General features: G+C 43.3%; 2 protein-coding genes across 2 annotated transcripts; one reads left to right on the top strand and one right to left on the bottom strand.

Annotated features, from left to right (window-relative positions):
• The first annotated feature begins 4,632 nt into the window (after nucleotides 1–4,632).
• On the top strand, nucleotides 4,633–6,889 carry LOC102708475. The gene is made up of 2 exons (XM_006644299.2): nucleotides 4,633–4,831; nucleotides 5,390–6,889. Exon 2 carries the CDS (start codon nucleotides 5,497–5,499, stop codon nucleotides 6,475–6,477), a length of 981 nt encoding a protein of 326 aa, XP_006644362.1. The 5' UTR covers nucleotides 4,633–4,831; nucleotides 5,390–5,496; the 3' UTR covers nucleotides 6,478–6,889.
• A 4,420-nt stretch (nucleotides 6,890–11,309) lies between these two features.
• LOC102708190 (acyl-protein thioesterase 1 homolog 1-like) lies at nucleotides 11,310–15,805 on the bottom strand. Its single transcript, XM_006644298.3, has 9 exons — nucleotides 15,627–15,805; nucleotides 15,354–15,465; nucleotides 13,002–13,038; nucleotides 12,688–12,757; nucleotides 12,441–12,545; nucleotides 12,180–12,330; nucleotides 11,985–12,067; nucleotides 11,789–11,882; nucleotides 11,310–11,699 (listed from the first exon to the last, which is right to left on the bottom strand). The coding sequence occupies exons 1-9, from the start codon at nucleotides 15,649–15,651 to the stop codon at nucleotides 11,612–11,614; spliced, it is 765 nt and encodes a 254-aa protein (XP_006644361.1). The 5' UTR covers nucleotides 15,652–15,805; the 3' UTR covers nucleotides 11,310–11,611.

Here is a 15,805-nt window from a genome sequence, read left to right as displayed (position 1 = left end):
GTGGAACAGAGAGGTCCTGAGCCAGCTCTCAGGGATGGTGGTTCGATGAAGCCAATCGACGGAGGAGTGGCGGTCAGGTATGGCGGAAGCCATGTGTCGTCGATGTTTAGTTGGTGGTCTCGAATTGGGCGACGTACCACGGTGGTAGGAAGTTCCAAACAAAATCTTAGCCTAATTCTTTGGACCAACAGTGACTTTGCCTTTGGGCATAAGAACCCTCCTGAGGGCACTGTTGAGGTATCCCTCCTCTCTTGGCAAGTAGCTCTAGGTGAAAATCTTGTCTAGTCTTTGGATGGATGACGACGACGTCTTTTGGTGTCGTGACCCTCGTGAGGGTGTCGTTTTAGAGTCTTCGTGTCGTAGTGGTGTCGTTAGCTCGGGAGCGATCGATCTCTCATAGCGATGGCCGATTCGGTGCTTGGTTTTCCTCTCTGTGGTGTGTGTTTGAACGGTTAGTACATGGTTTGGGGCATGTGCTCTGGTACACATCCTTCCTTGACAGCCAATTGTCGATGTAAAACTTTCTTTTTTTAACCGTTCTTCCTATCTTAATATATTGAATGACCTCCTTCGGTCATTCCAGCAAAAAAATATGGTCCAACCGAATTATAACTTATCAGGTCCAAAATAAAATATATGTTCAAGATTGATTCAAAGTGAAACTTCGATAAAAATATGGCAAAAAATATTTTTTTCTAGTATCGTAGTCATAAAAAATTATACATGGATTTTGCAAAGGAGAGATGACGCTGACATTGGCCAGAAGTTTATGATATAATGTCCTATACCCTCTGTAGGGATAACATCTCTGTAGGGAAAACATCTAAGAGCATCCCCAACAGCTCATCTAAATGTTGTCATCCATATCTTCATTTGGATGATCATCTAAACTAGTTTCATCCTTCATATCTTTATGTACTCCACTAGATCATGACATCCTCTATATCTCTTTGGAGGATGAAGAGAGATCATCCAAATATGAAGGTTTTCTATTCTAATATGGATGACATCTTAAAATAGATGATAGTATAGTCGTTCCGTTGGAGCTCAATTTATAGTATTCATCTTTTATTTTCAGGATAGAAGATGAGATAGATTAGTTGTTGAGAATGCTCTAATAACGGAAGCATACCGTGATAAAATAACCATATAAGTATAAAGTATAAAATGAGCGGCATTTCGGTTCAAATAAACAAAAAAAAATATATTTGTGCCGCTTATAGGCAGCCTTAAATACATTTATGAGGATGCCGATATATTTCAAAGACAAAAAAATGCTATTGACTTGAGCCCAAAGTACATAAAATTCATATAGACAAACCGTACGTTCTTACTCGGTCTTATCAGAATTTTCGCGGGCATTTCTTATGTTTTTGTGTCATTAACTATTTCGTGGTAAGAGGATTTAGGACTTGTTTACTTGCTGCCCTCAAACTCGCGTCTGGCTCTGGCGTCTTTCTCAGGCGTTAGATTTCGGTCGCCTGGGACCGGATCGATTTGCCTGAGCAACGGTCTCCAGGCGATGACAACAACCAAACAACCCCTTATTTTTTCCATCAGCTAGAGTTTTCATTGTCAGGCCACCGTTTCAAAATGGCTTGTCCCACGTTTATAGTCAAAGCAGCCCCACGTTTACTCTCCGTAGCTAGATAGAAATGGTTTTCTTTCTTTGACAAACAATATTCAAAACAATATTCCTTCAAAAAATACGACTATAGTGTATAGACATACTAGACCTAATATAATATGCATCCCTAAATCGAACAAGAACAGAGGTCACACTTGGCAACTCTATGGGGAAAATAATATTTACACATGTATAAGAGCAATGAACGAAAGCAACTTATAGTACATAGCAGCACCAGCTGTCATGTAAATCATGATTTGTTTACATAAATAGGAAAACATAAAAGTGTTCCTTTAAAAACAAGAAACCAAAAAACAATTATAGAAGGCAAATTTTGCTACAGGACATAAAAAAACACGTAAGTAGTCGGTGGACACAGTAAGATTACGAATTTGCTGCAGAACACCACAAAAATATGATAATTAGCTACCGGGCACTCTGGCCAATTTTTATTATTTTCGGAGTCAGAAATTTTAAAAATGACGAGATTTCCCTCAGTGGCCAACCTGTTATGCGCCATCGTCGTCGCTGGGTCGCTGTCGTTGCCGCATGCTCACTTGCCCTATAGGCTAGGGTTCGGGTGTGGTGCAGCGCTGAGACCAACTGAGTTTGGTTCGACTGGACCCAGTCGACGTAACAGGTTGGCCACCGAGGGCAATCTCGTTATTTTTAGAATTTTTGACTTCAAAAATAATAAAAAATGGCTAGAGTGCCCTATAGCTAATTGCCACACTTTTATGGTGCCCTGCAGCAAATTCGTGATCTTATGGTATCCACTGACTAATTACGTGTTTTTTCGATGCCTTATAGCAAATTTTGCCATTACAGAAAGAAAGAGACACTTATATCTTTTCGCTTTTGCTAATGCATATGAGTCGAAATTTGCTTTTGCTTATACATATGAGTCAAAATTTAAATTTTTAACCTTAAAACTAGTGTTGATTTTGTTTTTTTAATTGTTGCTTATTATTTACTTTTGACTTTTAAATCGCTAAGAACATCTATATAAAAGTTATATTCATAAATTATTTTTTATCTACAAATACGTCATGAAAAAGTTTTATTATTAGTGTATAAGGATGATAATAGTTGAGAGCTGTAGGATCTATCGGTACATTTGTTTTGAAAAGGAGATAGATACCTCATATTAGAATTTTAACGAATTGGTGGTGGGATGATAACAAACCGCCACTCACCACCATCGCTACTCATCTTAAAGTATCTTAGATTACACATGAACCGCAACTAAGGCCCCATTTAGTTCCAAAAACATCACATTGAATATTTGGACACCTAAATGGACCATTAAATATGAAACAAAAAACTAATTACACAATTATGAAAAAAATCATGAGACGAATCTTTTGAGCCTAATTAGTCCATGATTAGCCATAAGTGCTACAGTAACCCACATATGCTAATGACAACTTAATTAGGTTTAAAAGATTCGTCTTGCGGTTTTCAGTCGAGCTGTGAAATTCATTTTTTTTATTCGTGTTCAAAAACCCTTCTGACATTCGGTTAAAAGTCCGATATGACCCTTTCCCCAAAAATTTTGTCATCCAAACGGGGCCTAAAAGGAAATTTTCATTCGCTATTCTCTTAGTCTTGCAATTTCATTTGCTATTCTCTTAGTCTTGCCCCTCTGTTGATTTTCATCATCCATATTTTATTTACACTTGGCAGTAAATAGTGACAAGCCAAAACTTGAAAAGAAAAAAAATCATTATTCCTATTGTATATGGTTTGTTCACTTTGATACCAAAATCAACTCTACCAAATTTTGCTAACACCACAATTTAGAAAAGTTTGGTAGGGTAGAGGTTTGTTGGTGTTGTTTAGTCTAACACCTTACCAAAAATTTGTGTGAAGTTATATAGAGAAGTTTTTACTACCTAATCTTGTCATGGTAAGGTGGGGTAGAATATCTGTGATGTGTTGGGATTGCTTTCTTACCAAATTTTTTGCAATAACAAATTTTGGGATGGTTGAAGATGACAACAATGTGAACATGACCATATAGTAATCCTTAAAGTTTTTTATCTATAATCCATCTCATTCATTTGTTTCTATTCTATACTTTCCATATCATTCATGTGAACATGACCTAATTTTGTGCAAATTAATGGCAATGTTTTTTTTCCATATATTAATATCAAGAGACCGTTTCTTTTGCGTGGGATTTTGCGTGGGAGAAGAGAGATCTATTTAAATATAATACCAATATAAATAGAAAAGAAATCATGTAAATTACTCGGATGGTCGAATCCTCGAGCAATCACTTGCTAGTATTCCGTACGTACCAATTCGAAGTTTTTGGCCCCATACCTCGTGCGCAGCTTGAAACTCCTTTTGAATTTCGAAAGAGTAGCAAAGTTCAAATTCCAAAGTACTCTAGTACCATCCGCCGCGGTACAGACCACGAGGAAGCAATAAAGTTTTTCAAATAAACAAAAAGCATCCAAAGACCACCACCACTCGAGCGAGCGAGCAGGAGGTGCACTACGGGTGGGCCCCACCTACGCGCCCCTCCACCTGTGGCACCCCACCCCCGAAATACATCGCACTCGCGGGACACGACAACCCACACCGCGCAAGGGGCCCACCTGTCACTGACCCGTGGCGCGTGCTTGGTGGGTCAGGCTGCAGTGTGGCTCCGGCATGGGGGAGTGGTATTTTTTACTGCTGCTGCTACCACCCAGCATGCTGACGTGGCGTGTCCTGTTACCGTACCGGGCCCCACCCGTGCCCAACAGGAGCTTGGCCGGCGGGCCCACCCGTCATAACCCCTCCTCCCACCGACAGGCGGTGCACCGGGGTGACGCCGACACGCGGGCCCCGCCCGCAAGCGGTAGACGCCGGCGCACGGTGAGGTCGGTCCAGGCGCGTGCGGAGCCGACGGCGAGAGGAGGGGAGAGGAGAGAGAGAACCCTAGCCAACCACGTCACCCGTCCACGTCACGCCGACCTATAAAGCGGCACCACCCCACCCATCGGCTCAGCTCCCCCTCCCCTCCCCATCGCGAGTCTCTCGTCTCCTCCTCCTCCTCCTTTCCCCTTCGCCTTAGCTTCAGCTCGCCGAGACCCCGCGCGCGGCGAATCACACGAGGTCTCGCCGCCTCCGCCTCCGCCGCTGCCGCAGAAGAAGACGCCGGGCCTCCGATCGCCGGCGGTGTCTCCGTACCCCGGCCCGACAGACGGCACGGTAAAGCCTCCTCCCCTCTCGACGATGAACGCGCCCGACGGCGCCGATCTGGACCCTCGCGCCGCCGTTGACCCCGCACGATTCGGCTCGGTCTTCCTCCGGGCTACGCCCCTCCCATGTGCGCGTTTCCTCGGAAGATTCGGTGCTTGTGCTCGGTTTTCTCTTGGACTGGATCGACTTGAGGAGAGGGGATGGTGCTCCTGTCGGTGGCGATTTGGTTGCGCGGCGACGGGATTCAGACGAGTTTGTCAGATATGTAGGCGTTGGACGAGTTCTTATGTACTCCTTAGTCTACACTGGTTCTGATTCTTTCGTTAAAAGAATCTGGAGTAACCAAGACTCATGCCATGGCCGATCTTTATATAGATAGAGTTATCTGCTTTTTTTATAGGGATTTGGTGGATGGATCCGGAGTAAATAACATGTTTGCAAAAAAAAAAAGAAGACGAAAAGGTGTTTGTGTTTGTAGCTGTCATGTATGATCCTTGTTTCTACGCAGTTATACTTGTTTGTGATCTGATTAAGCTCTCATGATTCTCCACCTTTTGATTATTTCAGAGTTTGAAGTTGGAAATCAACCTTGTTCTCTGTAGTGCTTTCCTTTGGATTGCAGAGAATTTCAAACAAACCAACACATCCTTGCATCTGACTGACTTGAGGTAACTATGCCAAAGGACAGGAGCACCCGTGCCGTCTCATACGAGCGCCGTCGTTCTCGTGCTTCGCCATATTCCTCGCATGGGAAGGGCTGTTCTCGCAGGTCGGAGGAGTCTGCTGCTGCAGCGGCAGCTGCTGCCGCTAAACAGGCCGCGGAATGGGAGGATGTCCGCTGCCCAGTCTGCATGGATCACCCCCACAACGCTGTTATGCTCGTCTGCTCATCGCATGAGAAGGGCTGCCGCCCTTTCATGTGTGACACAAGCTACCGACACTCCAATTGCTTTGATCAGTACCGCAAGGCTTCTAAGGACTCCTCAAAGGATACTGGTGCCAGTGCTGCTTCCGCACCAGAATGCAGTGAGTGCCAGCAGCCCATAAAACTGTCATGCCCATTGTGTCGTGGGCCAGTCAGCCATTGGACAAAGGATTATGATGCACGGAAGTACATGAATGCGAAGGTTCGAGCATGCACCAAAGAGTCATGTGAGTTTAGGGGGGCCTACAGTCAGCTGAGGAGACATGCCAGGGAGAACCATCCTACTGTTAGACCAACTCAGGTGGATCCTGACCGGCAGCGAGACTGGCACAGGATGGAGCAGCAGCGTGATCTTGGAGACTTGTTCAGCATGCTGCGTTCAGGCTTAAGTGCCAGGGAAGATGGAATTGGGGTCAGTGAAGGGGAAGAGGACATCAACGAGAGGACTCTACATAGCCCGTCTATAACAATGGTCTTCATTGTGCGCACTGGCAGGTCGATCCTCCACTACAGGGAAGCATTTCCAGGCCACCACAGAAGAAGAACAATTCTTCTGCTTGGCGAAGCTTTTGGTCGCGAATCCTCCCCATTAGGGGGAGCAAGTGGCAGCGGTGATGCTGACACCACAGGTCGTGACAATGATGAAGGTGATGACGACGTGACACTCTCTACAGAGGCAGCTGGTTCTCAGCATGATGTTGGTGAAGTCGATGGTGATCCTGCACATTGATGCAGCTGGTAAGAAGTGCCAATGTGTGCACCTGGACTGAAACTCGACAAGCAAGCAATCTTTCAGTTTCACCAGGCATCCAAGACCTCATGTTGGGGAGAAACATATGGGGCGTTCCACTTGTGCCTTTAGGCGTAGTCAGGACATTCTGCCTACGTGCAACAAGAATCGAGATGAATTTGCAATGCAGGGATAGGCTCAAAACTGCTGTGGAGTCGTCGTAGTGTCATTTTAAATATATTTGCTGAAAAATCTGTAGCAAACAGAAACTTCAATGGTGGTGCTGTATTTATCATGTCCGCGGCTAGGACTTTGGGTGAATTCAATTCGCTGCATTGTAATTTGATCTCTGAAATATATTCTTTCTGTGTTGATCAATCTGATCATGTTAAAGCGGAAAAATATTGATGTATTTGTACAGAGGCGCTCCTTTGTTCTTTCTACATTGAAGAATTTGATAATATGCTCCTGAAATAGACCAAATTGTTTGGTCACGAGCTGCTCTTTGTTGGTGTAAGCGTGTAGCCATCAGTCAGCAGGCCTTAACTTGTGCCTTCTTATTGCTTGTCTTGCACGGGCAAACAATTTTTACCAAAAATTTGATGGGTCTTTTATCACATGATGCAATCGATACATTTCTACAAGTGCTACTTTTACATCAACAGACGGCAAAATCAATACTTGGGAAGTTATGTATCAACTTCAAGTTCGTCCATCCTTCAGCGCTGTCTGCAAATTCGATGGGAGGCTGCGTCTGTGTCCGTATCTGAATTCTCTTCAACGCTTCGGTATAGGCGAAGAGGAAACGTATCTTCGCCGAATTGCCGTATTATAGCTAACACTAGCTCCAATTAATCTATAGTCAATCTAATAGCCAATTCATACAATAGTTACCTATAAAGCATTAATGTATGGTCCTACATATCATACACACTGTAGCTAGCTTAATTAGTAGTTCATTATTATTCTCTCTTCTCTTTTATCTATTTAAAATAAAATATATCTATAGTTAGCTTAGTCTGTTATTGTACCTGCTCTCGGGCCGAAAATCTCCAACGGCAAGAAGGAGCCGGCGCCCATGGATCCTATCACCTGAGCGCCTAGTTTCAGTTCCTTATTTTTCTGCGAAAAATCTTGTGAATCGAATAGTGAATAATACTCTGAAAATCTCTATGTTTTGCTATAGCTTTGCGCCTTTGCACTTCTGTTTCTTCTCGCTTCAACTGCAGCTAGTGTGACTATGTGAATGCTTGAGCAACATGCGTTTACGCTCCAAGCACTGAAGCCGAAGACAACAGGGTGGACGAGCTCCGCGATGGGATACTGAAGACGACGCCTGATCGCCGGAACAAGAAGCATAGGGCGTTCAGACCAAACATTGGCCGGAACCTGAGCGAAAGGCGCAGCAGATTGCACGGTGGCTATTACCAATATTATGTCGGTAGAATAATTTTGACTCTTAATTTAGAAATCTATTACTAATAGAAAAAAATATTCTACTATCAGCAGTTTGTATGATAATAATAATATATCCATTGGATTAGAAAAAGGAATTTAGTTGGCTAGTGTAGCCGTTGTGCATGCGCCCACTCGGGTTTGATCTTAGGTGGTCATGAAGAGATTTACTCCGGTTCAACAAAAAATGTCTCGATGTATCAAATTATTTCTTACCATTGGATCTAGCTAAGTAGGATGTGTACTGTTAGATTCAACGATTAGAAATGATTTGGTACCGTGAGGTACCGGTAACTCAAAGATATTTTTTGTTACTTTTTATTGGACTGAAGCAACTCTCCGTCATAAAACTCGGGTGTCCCACCAGTGGTTGCATACATCTAGTGGATGTAGAGATCTGGTTCATCTCATTTCAAAAAGATATGGTTATAGAAAATAAACAGATTAGTTGTACTATAAATATTTATAGAGAATTATAAAACATCCATAAGAGTAGGTACAATAGCAAGCTATAAGCCAGCTATAAGCATATTTTAAATAGATAAGAGAAGAGAGAAGAGGGATGGGCTACTAATTTGTAGCCAGCTGTATAAGAACTATAAGACAAAATATATGTATGACATGTGAGACCATGTATTGATGTTTTGTAAGTGACTATTGTATGAATTGACTATTAAATTATGAATTAGAGCTAGTAGTTGGCTAATGCTATTGAACTTGCTCTAAGGGATGCGGTTGCCGTAAGATGTACTGCCAGTGATTCAAATGTATGCGGGGGGAATGCAATGTCATTTGATTGCTACATTTTGTAATGATAATCATGCCGCGCAATCTTATGCTTCCTTCGCGATTTGAGGAACAAAAGCTGCCTGTACTGCGAGATGCAATGCAGAGGGTGTGGCTATAGTTATAGGGCAAAAGACGGTTGAGTGTAGCATCAACGATCAGACAAGTCCGTTAGCATATTGTTTAATTGTCCTTTTTTTTTCCTTTTCTAATGGTTAAATTCGTTCTTCATTGTCATTGATTGGAACGGATGTGCAATGATTTGATGACGATGGCAGTTTTAGTGGAAACATCTGGCTATTATATTGGAACATCTGAATAATGGGACGTACAGGTTGTAGACCACAGGAGGCATTGGCCAACACAAGCAAGTATAATGGAAAATATTTATTGAAGTTGTCTGTCCTTGGAATATTGATCTCTATATTCAAGCAATGGGGGAAGTGGCCTTGTGTGCTGATCTTCAATCAGATAAATTTTGTATCTTGTAACATGTTTTCCTCCGATCTTAATATTCTAGGTTTTTTTTTACTATACGAAAAACTTTAGTACTTTTAGATACATTATATCTTAAGTTACTAAATTTTTACACCGAAAAATATAGTACCTTAAGTTATTTTTTCAAGTATGGTAAAAAAAACTCTAATAGAATTGGTCGGCCTCCATGGGCCGGACCAGCAAAATTAATTTGGTAACTAAAAAAGGTAGCAGTTTCGGTTATCTGATGTGATAATCATCCTGGTGATCAATTTATAGTTGTTTTACAGTACTATTTAGCTTATTTCACTGGAGTTACTTTGATATTCTATGATCAAATGGACATAGGATGCACTGAGTTTCTGGGATAGTCATCCGTATTTTGATGATGTGTTGTTCCTTTGTGCACAATGTTGAGATCAGGGGGTTTCTCAAATATCTTGGAGATGATAACTACTTTCATCACACTGTTTGATTCAGGTGCTTGTTCAGGCTGATGAATCTCCATGTTATACCTTTTGATTTCAGTGGAAATGAATTTGGGGATTGAACTCAAAGGAGCATATAAACTTAGTACAACAGGAAAAGACAGAAATACCCTTGATTAATATGCATATATCCTTAACAATACTACTATCCCAAACTCAGATTCTACGCCAGTGTTCCTCAGGCCTTGACATTTCTAATGTCAAAAATGATAGCCAGCACGGTTTCAGTACAAGCTGAGCTTGACCACAGGTATGTCTGCAGCTGAAATATTTTCTATACTTTAGTGCAGCTAGGGGTGGATACCGAGCCAGCTCGGCTCGGCTCGTTATCATAACGAGCTAAAAACTCAACTCAAAGCTCGAGCTGGCTCGTTAGGCTCACGAGCTAACCCCTGCAAAATTGGCCCCAAACAATTTTGTAGCAAGTTATACAAGCAAAAACACAAACAAGGATGCAAATCATATGTACAACCACAGACATGGAGACATACCACAGATTCATTCAAAGGCACAAACCACAAACATGGAGAGTGGAGACAGATAAATACAATGATTCATTCAAAGGCACAAACCAGAAAGGTTTTGCAACTTGCATACATACCACAGACATGGAGACATTAGCTCGTGATGTTGATTCCAGCGGTTGTGCTCCTGCTGCTCCAATTGCTGTTCCAGAACCTCGACTGCGGCCAACCTTGCTTGGAGCAATCCGTGTAGAGCGTGTACGTGTCGCTGCACCTGCCAACGAGGATGGCGTCACACTCGCACATTTGCTCGGGGATGGTGGTCGAGGGCCTTCACCTTGAGGCGCCTGCTCCATTCAGAGTTTCGGACAACCGGCGGAGGCGGCGCGCCGGCAGCGGAGGGGGGAGAGCCAGCGGCAGAGCTGGGGGCTTGGTCGCCTCGGACACCCGGCAGCGGAGGCGGGGCGCCGGCAGCCAGCGCAGGCGGCAAGGCTTGGGGCCTGGCCGCCTCGGACAGCCGGCGGCGGAGGCGGGGTGCCAGCAGCGGAGGCGGCAGGGCTTGGGTGGCCGCCTGGGAGAGCCGGCGACGCGCCGATGGCGGAGTTGGCCGGTGGGAGATCCGGCGGCGTCGCTGCCTGCTGTGCCTGTGCGTCGCACACACGAGGACGAGGCTGAGAGGGAGAGAGACGAGGGCGGCGGCGTGAGTGCATTGGTGGCTTGGTGCGTGACTGCGTGAGTGCTAGGGTTTACCTTCGTGGGCCTCGTGGCTGCGTGAAGCGTTGGGCCGTAGCCTGTGGACCGGTGGAGGGTGGACTGTCGTATATGTTCAAGCTCGTTAAGGCTCGAGAGTCAGCTCGAACTGGCTCGTTATCTCTAACGAGCTAAAATGGCAGCTCGGTTCGTTAGAAAAATGAAACGAGCCGAGCCGAGCTTGTTGCGAGTCGAGCGAGCTAACGAGCCATGAGTTTTTTCTCCACCCCTAAGTGCAGCACATAATAGAACACCTTGATTATCAGCTTATCCTGTTATGAATTTATGCAAGGCTTGATCATTAGACTTTAACACTGTTATAAATCGCATGGTTAGGTTTAAAATATCTCATCTTGTTTTTTTTTTTTACATTCTAGGGCATCTGATGGTATATCATGCAAAAAACTGCAGGACCAGTGAGACTCAGATGGTATAATTACTAATGTAATGAAAGTATCAAACAAGCAATACACTACTACATTATAGGAATCCCTCCTCTTTAGCGGTAACAGGGTACATTAGTAGTAAACTACAACTGTAACATGGCATGCAGTTGAGAGGAAAACAACATAGTGTTACATGCTACCGAAACCATGACAGCCACAATTCACATATCCTACCAACCTTCTCCAGTTCTCCTGTATATTGTCAATACCTTCTCTTCTCTCATATATATCACTACCAAAGCCACTGCACTGCGTGCATATTTTCGAATTATCCGCGGGATCGGTCAAGCCCCAGCATTGAGCGGAGCCACTTGCAGACATCGTCCATTTCTTCAGGGATAGTATAATGGCCCAGCCTGTGTAAATTACACCATGTTATTTACTGTTATTTTCAGAAAAATAATTAAACGTGTGGGAAATGAAGTTTGTGTGTGTGTGTCTGTACCCATTGTAACTTTTTAAATTCAGATACTGAAAGCCCGAGCTTTGCAGGATCTGAGCTGATCTCTCACCATTTCTGTAGGTGACAATCTCATCAGCTGCAAGGGCAAAAACAAATACACCATTTTTTAGCAGATTTGCATTTTGCAAGAGATTGACATAACCTAACACATCTAGACAAAAACAATTGCAATGCTAACCTCTTCCATGGCTGAGCAGGATTGGTAAGGCACCAGCTCTTCTCAGCGCAGTCTGAGAGCTGTCCATCTTGCTCTTCAAAGTCCTAAGACAAGAACACCTCAAGAGCATCACACAAAATGAAAATCATAGGGGGAAATTCATCAATGAAATTATTAGTATTTTCAAAAAAAAAGGACCAAAGAATAGAATCAGACCTTGAACAGGGAAGCCAGCCACTCAAGCCGATGACTGCGCTGAGGGTAATCGGGTATGCGACGCCGTTTGTGAATCTCCCATGAGCATAGCATGCTGCAGAGTGGAGAGCAGTGGCAGCACCCATGCTGAAACCACCTATCCCAAGCCTCACTGAAATTGAATTCCACCAAGATCAGCAAGGCAAATAGAGAGTATAGGTTATTTGATATTTTCACAGTTTTTCCTTTGTTCTTTAATTGTTGTACAATTATGAAATGTACCATCAGATGGCTCGGATGACAGTAGATTTGCAACATGCGCAGCTGAAGCATCAAGCCCTTCAATATCATCACGGCCATCCACTGAAGTGTCCTCCACATCAAACCCTGTTTCAGTTTCAGTAAAAAGAGAACGACAATATCAGAATCTGTAGCCAAGTTGCAGCAAGGAAATGGCCTAGAAAAATAGGAAAGCAATGCTACAGGCTTTTTTTTTTTTGGCCAACTGATAAATGGTTCAGAAACGCACATGCTGTGCAAGGGAATCCACCGAAAGCAGCAACAGCGCGAGTTGGTGCAGTAGGGCAAATCCATTTGATCTGCAGAAGGATGGTAGAAGCTTGAGATAGTCAATAAACTTAGAACTAGCAGGACCAATGCTATGGCTAACCTATTGATTCAGATAAGTTTCATTAATTTGAAGATAACAAATGAACAAGAAGCTATACATGCATTATTGTTCCCATGGTAATAGGTATAGGAATAGAAATAAGATCGTAGGTGAAGATTGTTGTGTACATGATTGATTCAACTGCAAAGTGAGAGTGCAGTATGGTTTCTTACATTAGGCAGAGGAAGAGAATCCAGGAGTTGGGACCAGCTGCAGAAGATAAAATTATGAAAAAGAAAGAAGAAACAGATTAGGCCAGTGTTTCAAGAAAAAAAAAAGTGCATATGTTACAGCTAGTCAGCAACTTGTGTAGATATTTCAGTGGTGTGCTGGCTTTCTATGTAAACTTTAGGTTCATCTAACATTAACATGTCAATAGAAAGAACGTGTTATCCAAAAGCTAGTAATAGAGAATATATAAGAGAAGTAAAGAGTGAGGAAAGAATAAAACTTGAGATATAGCACTCTGTATCAAAATTAATGCAGCTAATGAACTGGCTAGAGAATATATGTACCACCTCCGTTTCATATTGTAACACTTTCTAGCTTTGTCTAAATTTATTCGTGGATGAATATATATAATTTATATATGTGTCTAGATTCATTAGCATCTATATGAATCTAGACAATACTAGAAAGTCTTATATTGCGAAACGGAGGGATTATATATTTAAGTTTTTTCTTGTGTTCTCCAAAAAGTTCAGGCAGCAGTACACTTCTCTTACTCAATGATACATGGATTGTAACTCGGTTTTGGTGGGAAAAGCAAGGAAGTGGGAAAAGAACATTGAAGCTGACACTTGACAGTTGACACATGCATATTGAACTCAGAGAAAAGAAAATTAATGGCTGGCATATTCTATGCTTTTGCTGCCAAAACCCATAGAACAGAAGAAGGCCTAAAAAACTTATGTTTATTTAATGCAACATCACAAAACTGAGGTGCTCCATGCATCCCTGTTGGCAGACAGAACCTTGCATGAAGCATGAGCTAAATTAACCCACATCTATCTCTTCTGTATTTAATCAGCGTATTGGTCCTTCAACAATGGATTCTTGCATTTGTGTTTCTACGTCCTTTCATGGTCAGAGAAACCAAGGAAACTATTTAATCCCTCAAGGTTATATATATACTATGCTTCTTTCATGCGATTCAGATAGTTTAATATTTTGAAGAAAAAATAGATAATATAGTTCTCATCATGTCACATACCCTCCAAAAACATCTAGATTTCAAAATGTGATCGCATTTGCAGTGACATTTTAGTAGTCTGATTTGTTGTGTTTTGTATGTGCGTGTATATTGCACTTTTCAAAAAATGATTCATAACTCATAACTACTTTGAACCGCAAGCCACCAAAACAAGGGCTATAACCCTTGGTTTGAGGGCTTAAAAACAACTTAATTTATAAGAAACCACACAAAATAGAGATTTGCTTCAGTACAACAGAAAGTAACAAAAAATATCTCGAGATACCGGTACCTTGCGGTACCAAATCGCTTCTGATCGTTGGATCTAACTGTGCACATCCTACTCAGCTAGATCCAATGGCGAGAAACGATTTGGTACCTCGAGATACCAGTACCTCGAGCTATTTTTTGTTGAACCGGAGCAAATCTCCACAAAATAACTCCCCCTTCAACTACACCCATCATTCATCAAACAGTAGCAAGAAAGCAAAACAACTGGTTTTCTTTTCGGAAAGATCGGCGCCACCGCCGCCGCCGCCGTCGTCCACCTCTGTCCATGTCGATCCCCTCTTCTCCCCTTACAAACCATGGTGGTTTGTGAGGTCGATCGGAGAGAGCAGAAATGCAGAATAGGACAAGGAATTGATCTGCAGGCCAGGGCAAAGCAATCCTAGGAATATATGCATATGGACAGAAATGGCGAGGCCGTTTCTAGCAAAGGTCGTCGAGTTGGGACGGAGGAGAATAAAGCGATCGACCGGTCGAGATGGGGTTGCAGATATCAACATCTCGACAGCCTAACACGTACTAGCTAGCTAGTTTAATTGAGCTCCCCGGCCATGTCGTCTCGTCTCATCGTCCCATCCGTGTTATACGTACTTGTGTGCTTCACTTGCAATCCTGGCTCGCGTTGCATTCAGACTTAGCTAAGTACACCACCAGGTGCTAGCTAGCAAAATCTTTCTGAACTGCTCCCCCGTCCATTTTTTGTTTTCATATGACGTTGAACAGTTCAGCGTCATATACAAAAATAAAAATCTATCCAACATCATATAAAAAATAAGTAAGTTATACGTGTGGTAACATATGTGGTCTAGTTGGCTAGCACTAGCTAGGTAGTTTGCATCCTGCTCGTGCAACTTGTGGGGAAAAAATATTGATGTGAGGTGATGGCAGCATCAGCATGGAGACATCGAGGAGTTCTCTACCATTATCATTGTATATCCTATTTTTTAGGGACCCATGTATCAGTGACCGTGATAACAGTGATATAATAGCAGGGAATGTTAATCGGAGGTTAATTGATTTGGTTGGTTTTGGGGTACGTGTATACCTTGCACCATTGTCGCCGAGGCCATGGAGCCACACAATGGTGGCCTGGTGCCTCCCCTTGGGCCTCACCACGTACGTCCTCCCGTACTCCACCCGCCGCCCGCCTCGCGCCCCTGCATTTCGTTTCCACCACCACAAAAAAACACTCGTCAGCAACATGAAACATCTGCCGGCGCGCCGCCGCCGCCGCCGCCATGCATGGAGCCATGAACACACGAAACGGCGCGGCAGAACAAGAAGAGCAAGAGAGAGAGAGAGAGAGAGAGAGAGAGACCAGAAGAGCTGCTCCCGTAGCTCATGGCGACCGATCGATCGACCAGAAGCTAGCCCGATCGATCAAGGAGGCGAGAATACTGGTGGTGACGACGGATCAGCTTTGATTTAATTCCGCTAGCTCGATCGATCGTGATGAAGCAACTGGTTTGGCGAATTTGGCCGATGGCTCGCTCGCTA

Source organism: Oryza brachyantha, chromosome 1, assembly GCF_000231095.2.
Source record: "Oryza brachyantha chromosome 1, ObraRS2, whole genome shotgun sequence".
In the NCBI taxonomy this organism is placed as follows: Eukaryota; Viridiplantae; Streptophyta; class Magnoliopsida; order Poales; family Poaceae; genus Oryza; species Oryza brachyantha.
Note: the sequence above shows the minus strand (reverse complement) of the source record. Positions and strands in the feature narration are given on the sequence as shown.

Excerpts from the sequence above, each read along its gene's own strand:
- LOC102708475 (XM_006644299.2), top strand. The coding sequence starts at position 5,497 with ATGCCAAAGGACAGGAGCACCCGTGCCGTCTCATACGAGCGCCGTCGT.
- LOC102708190 (XM_006644298.3), bottom strand. The coding sequence starts at position 15,651 with ATGAGCTACGGGAGCAGCTCTTCTG. Across the intron at positions 13,039-15,353 it reads CTCGGCGACAATGGTGCAAG|CTGGTCCCAACTCCTGGATT; the intron begins GTATACACGTAC and ends TATCTTCTGCAG. Across the intron at positions 12,758-13,001 it reads ATTCTCTTCCTCTGCCTAAT|ATCAAATGGATTTGCCCTAC; the intron begins GTAAGAAACCAT and ends ATCCTTCTGCAG.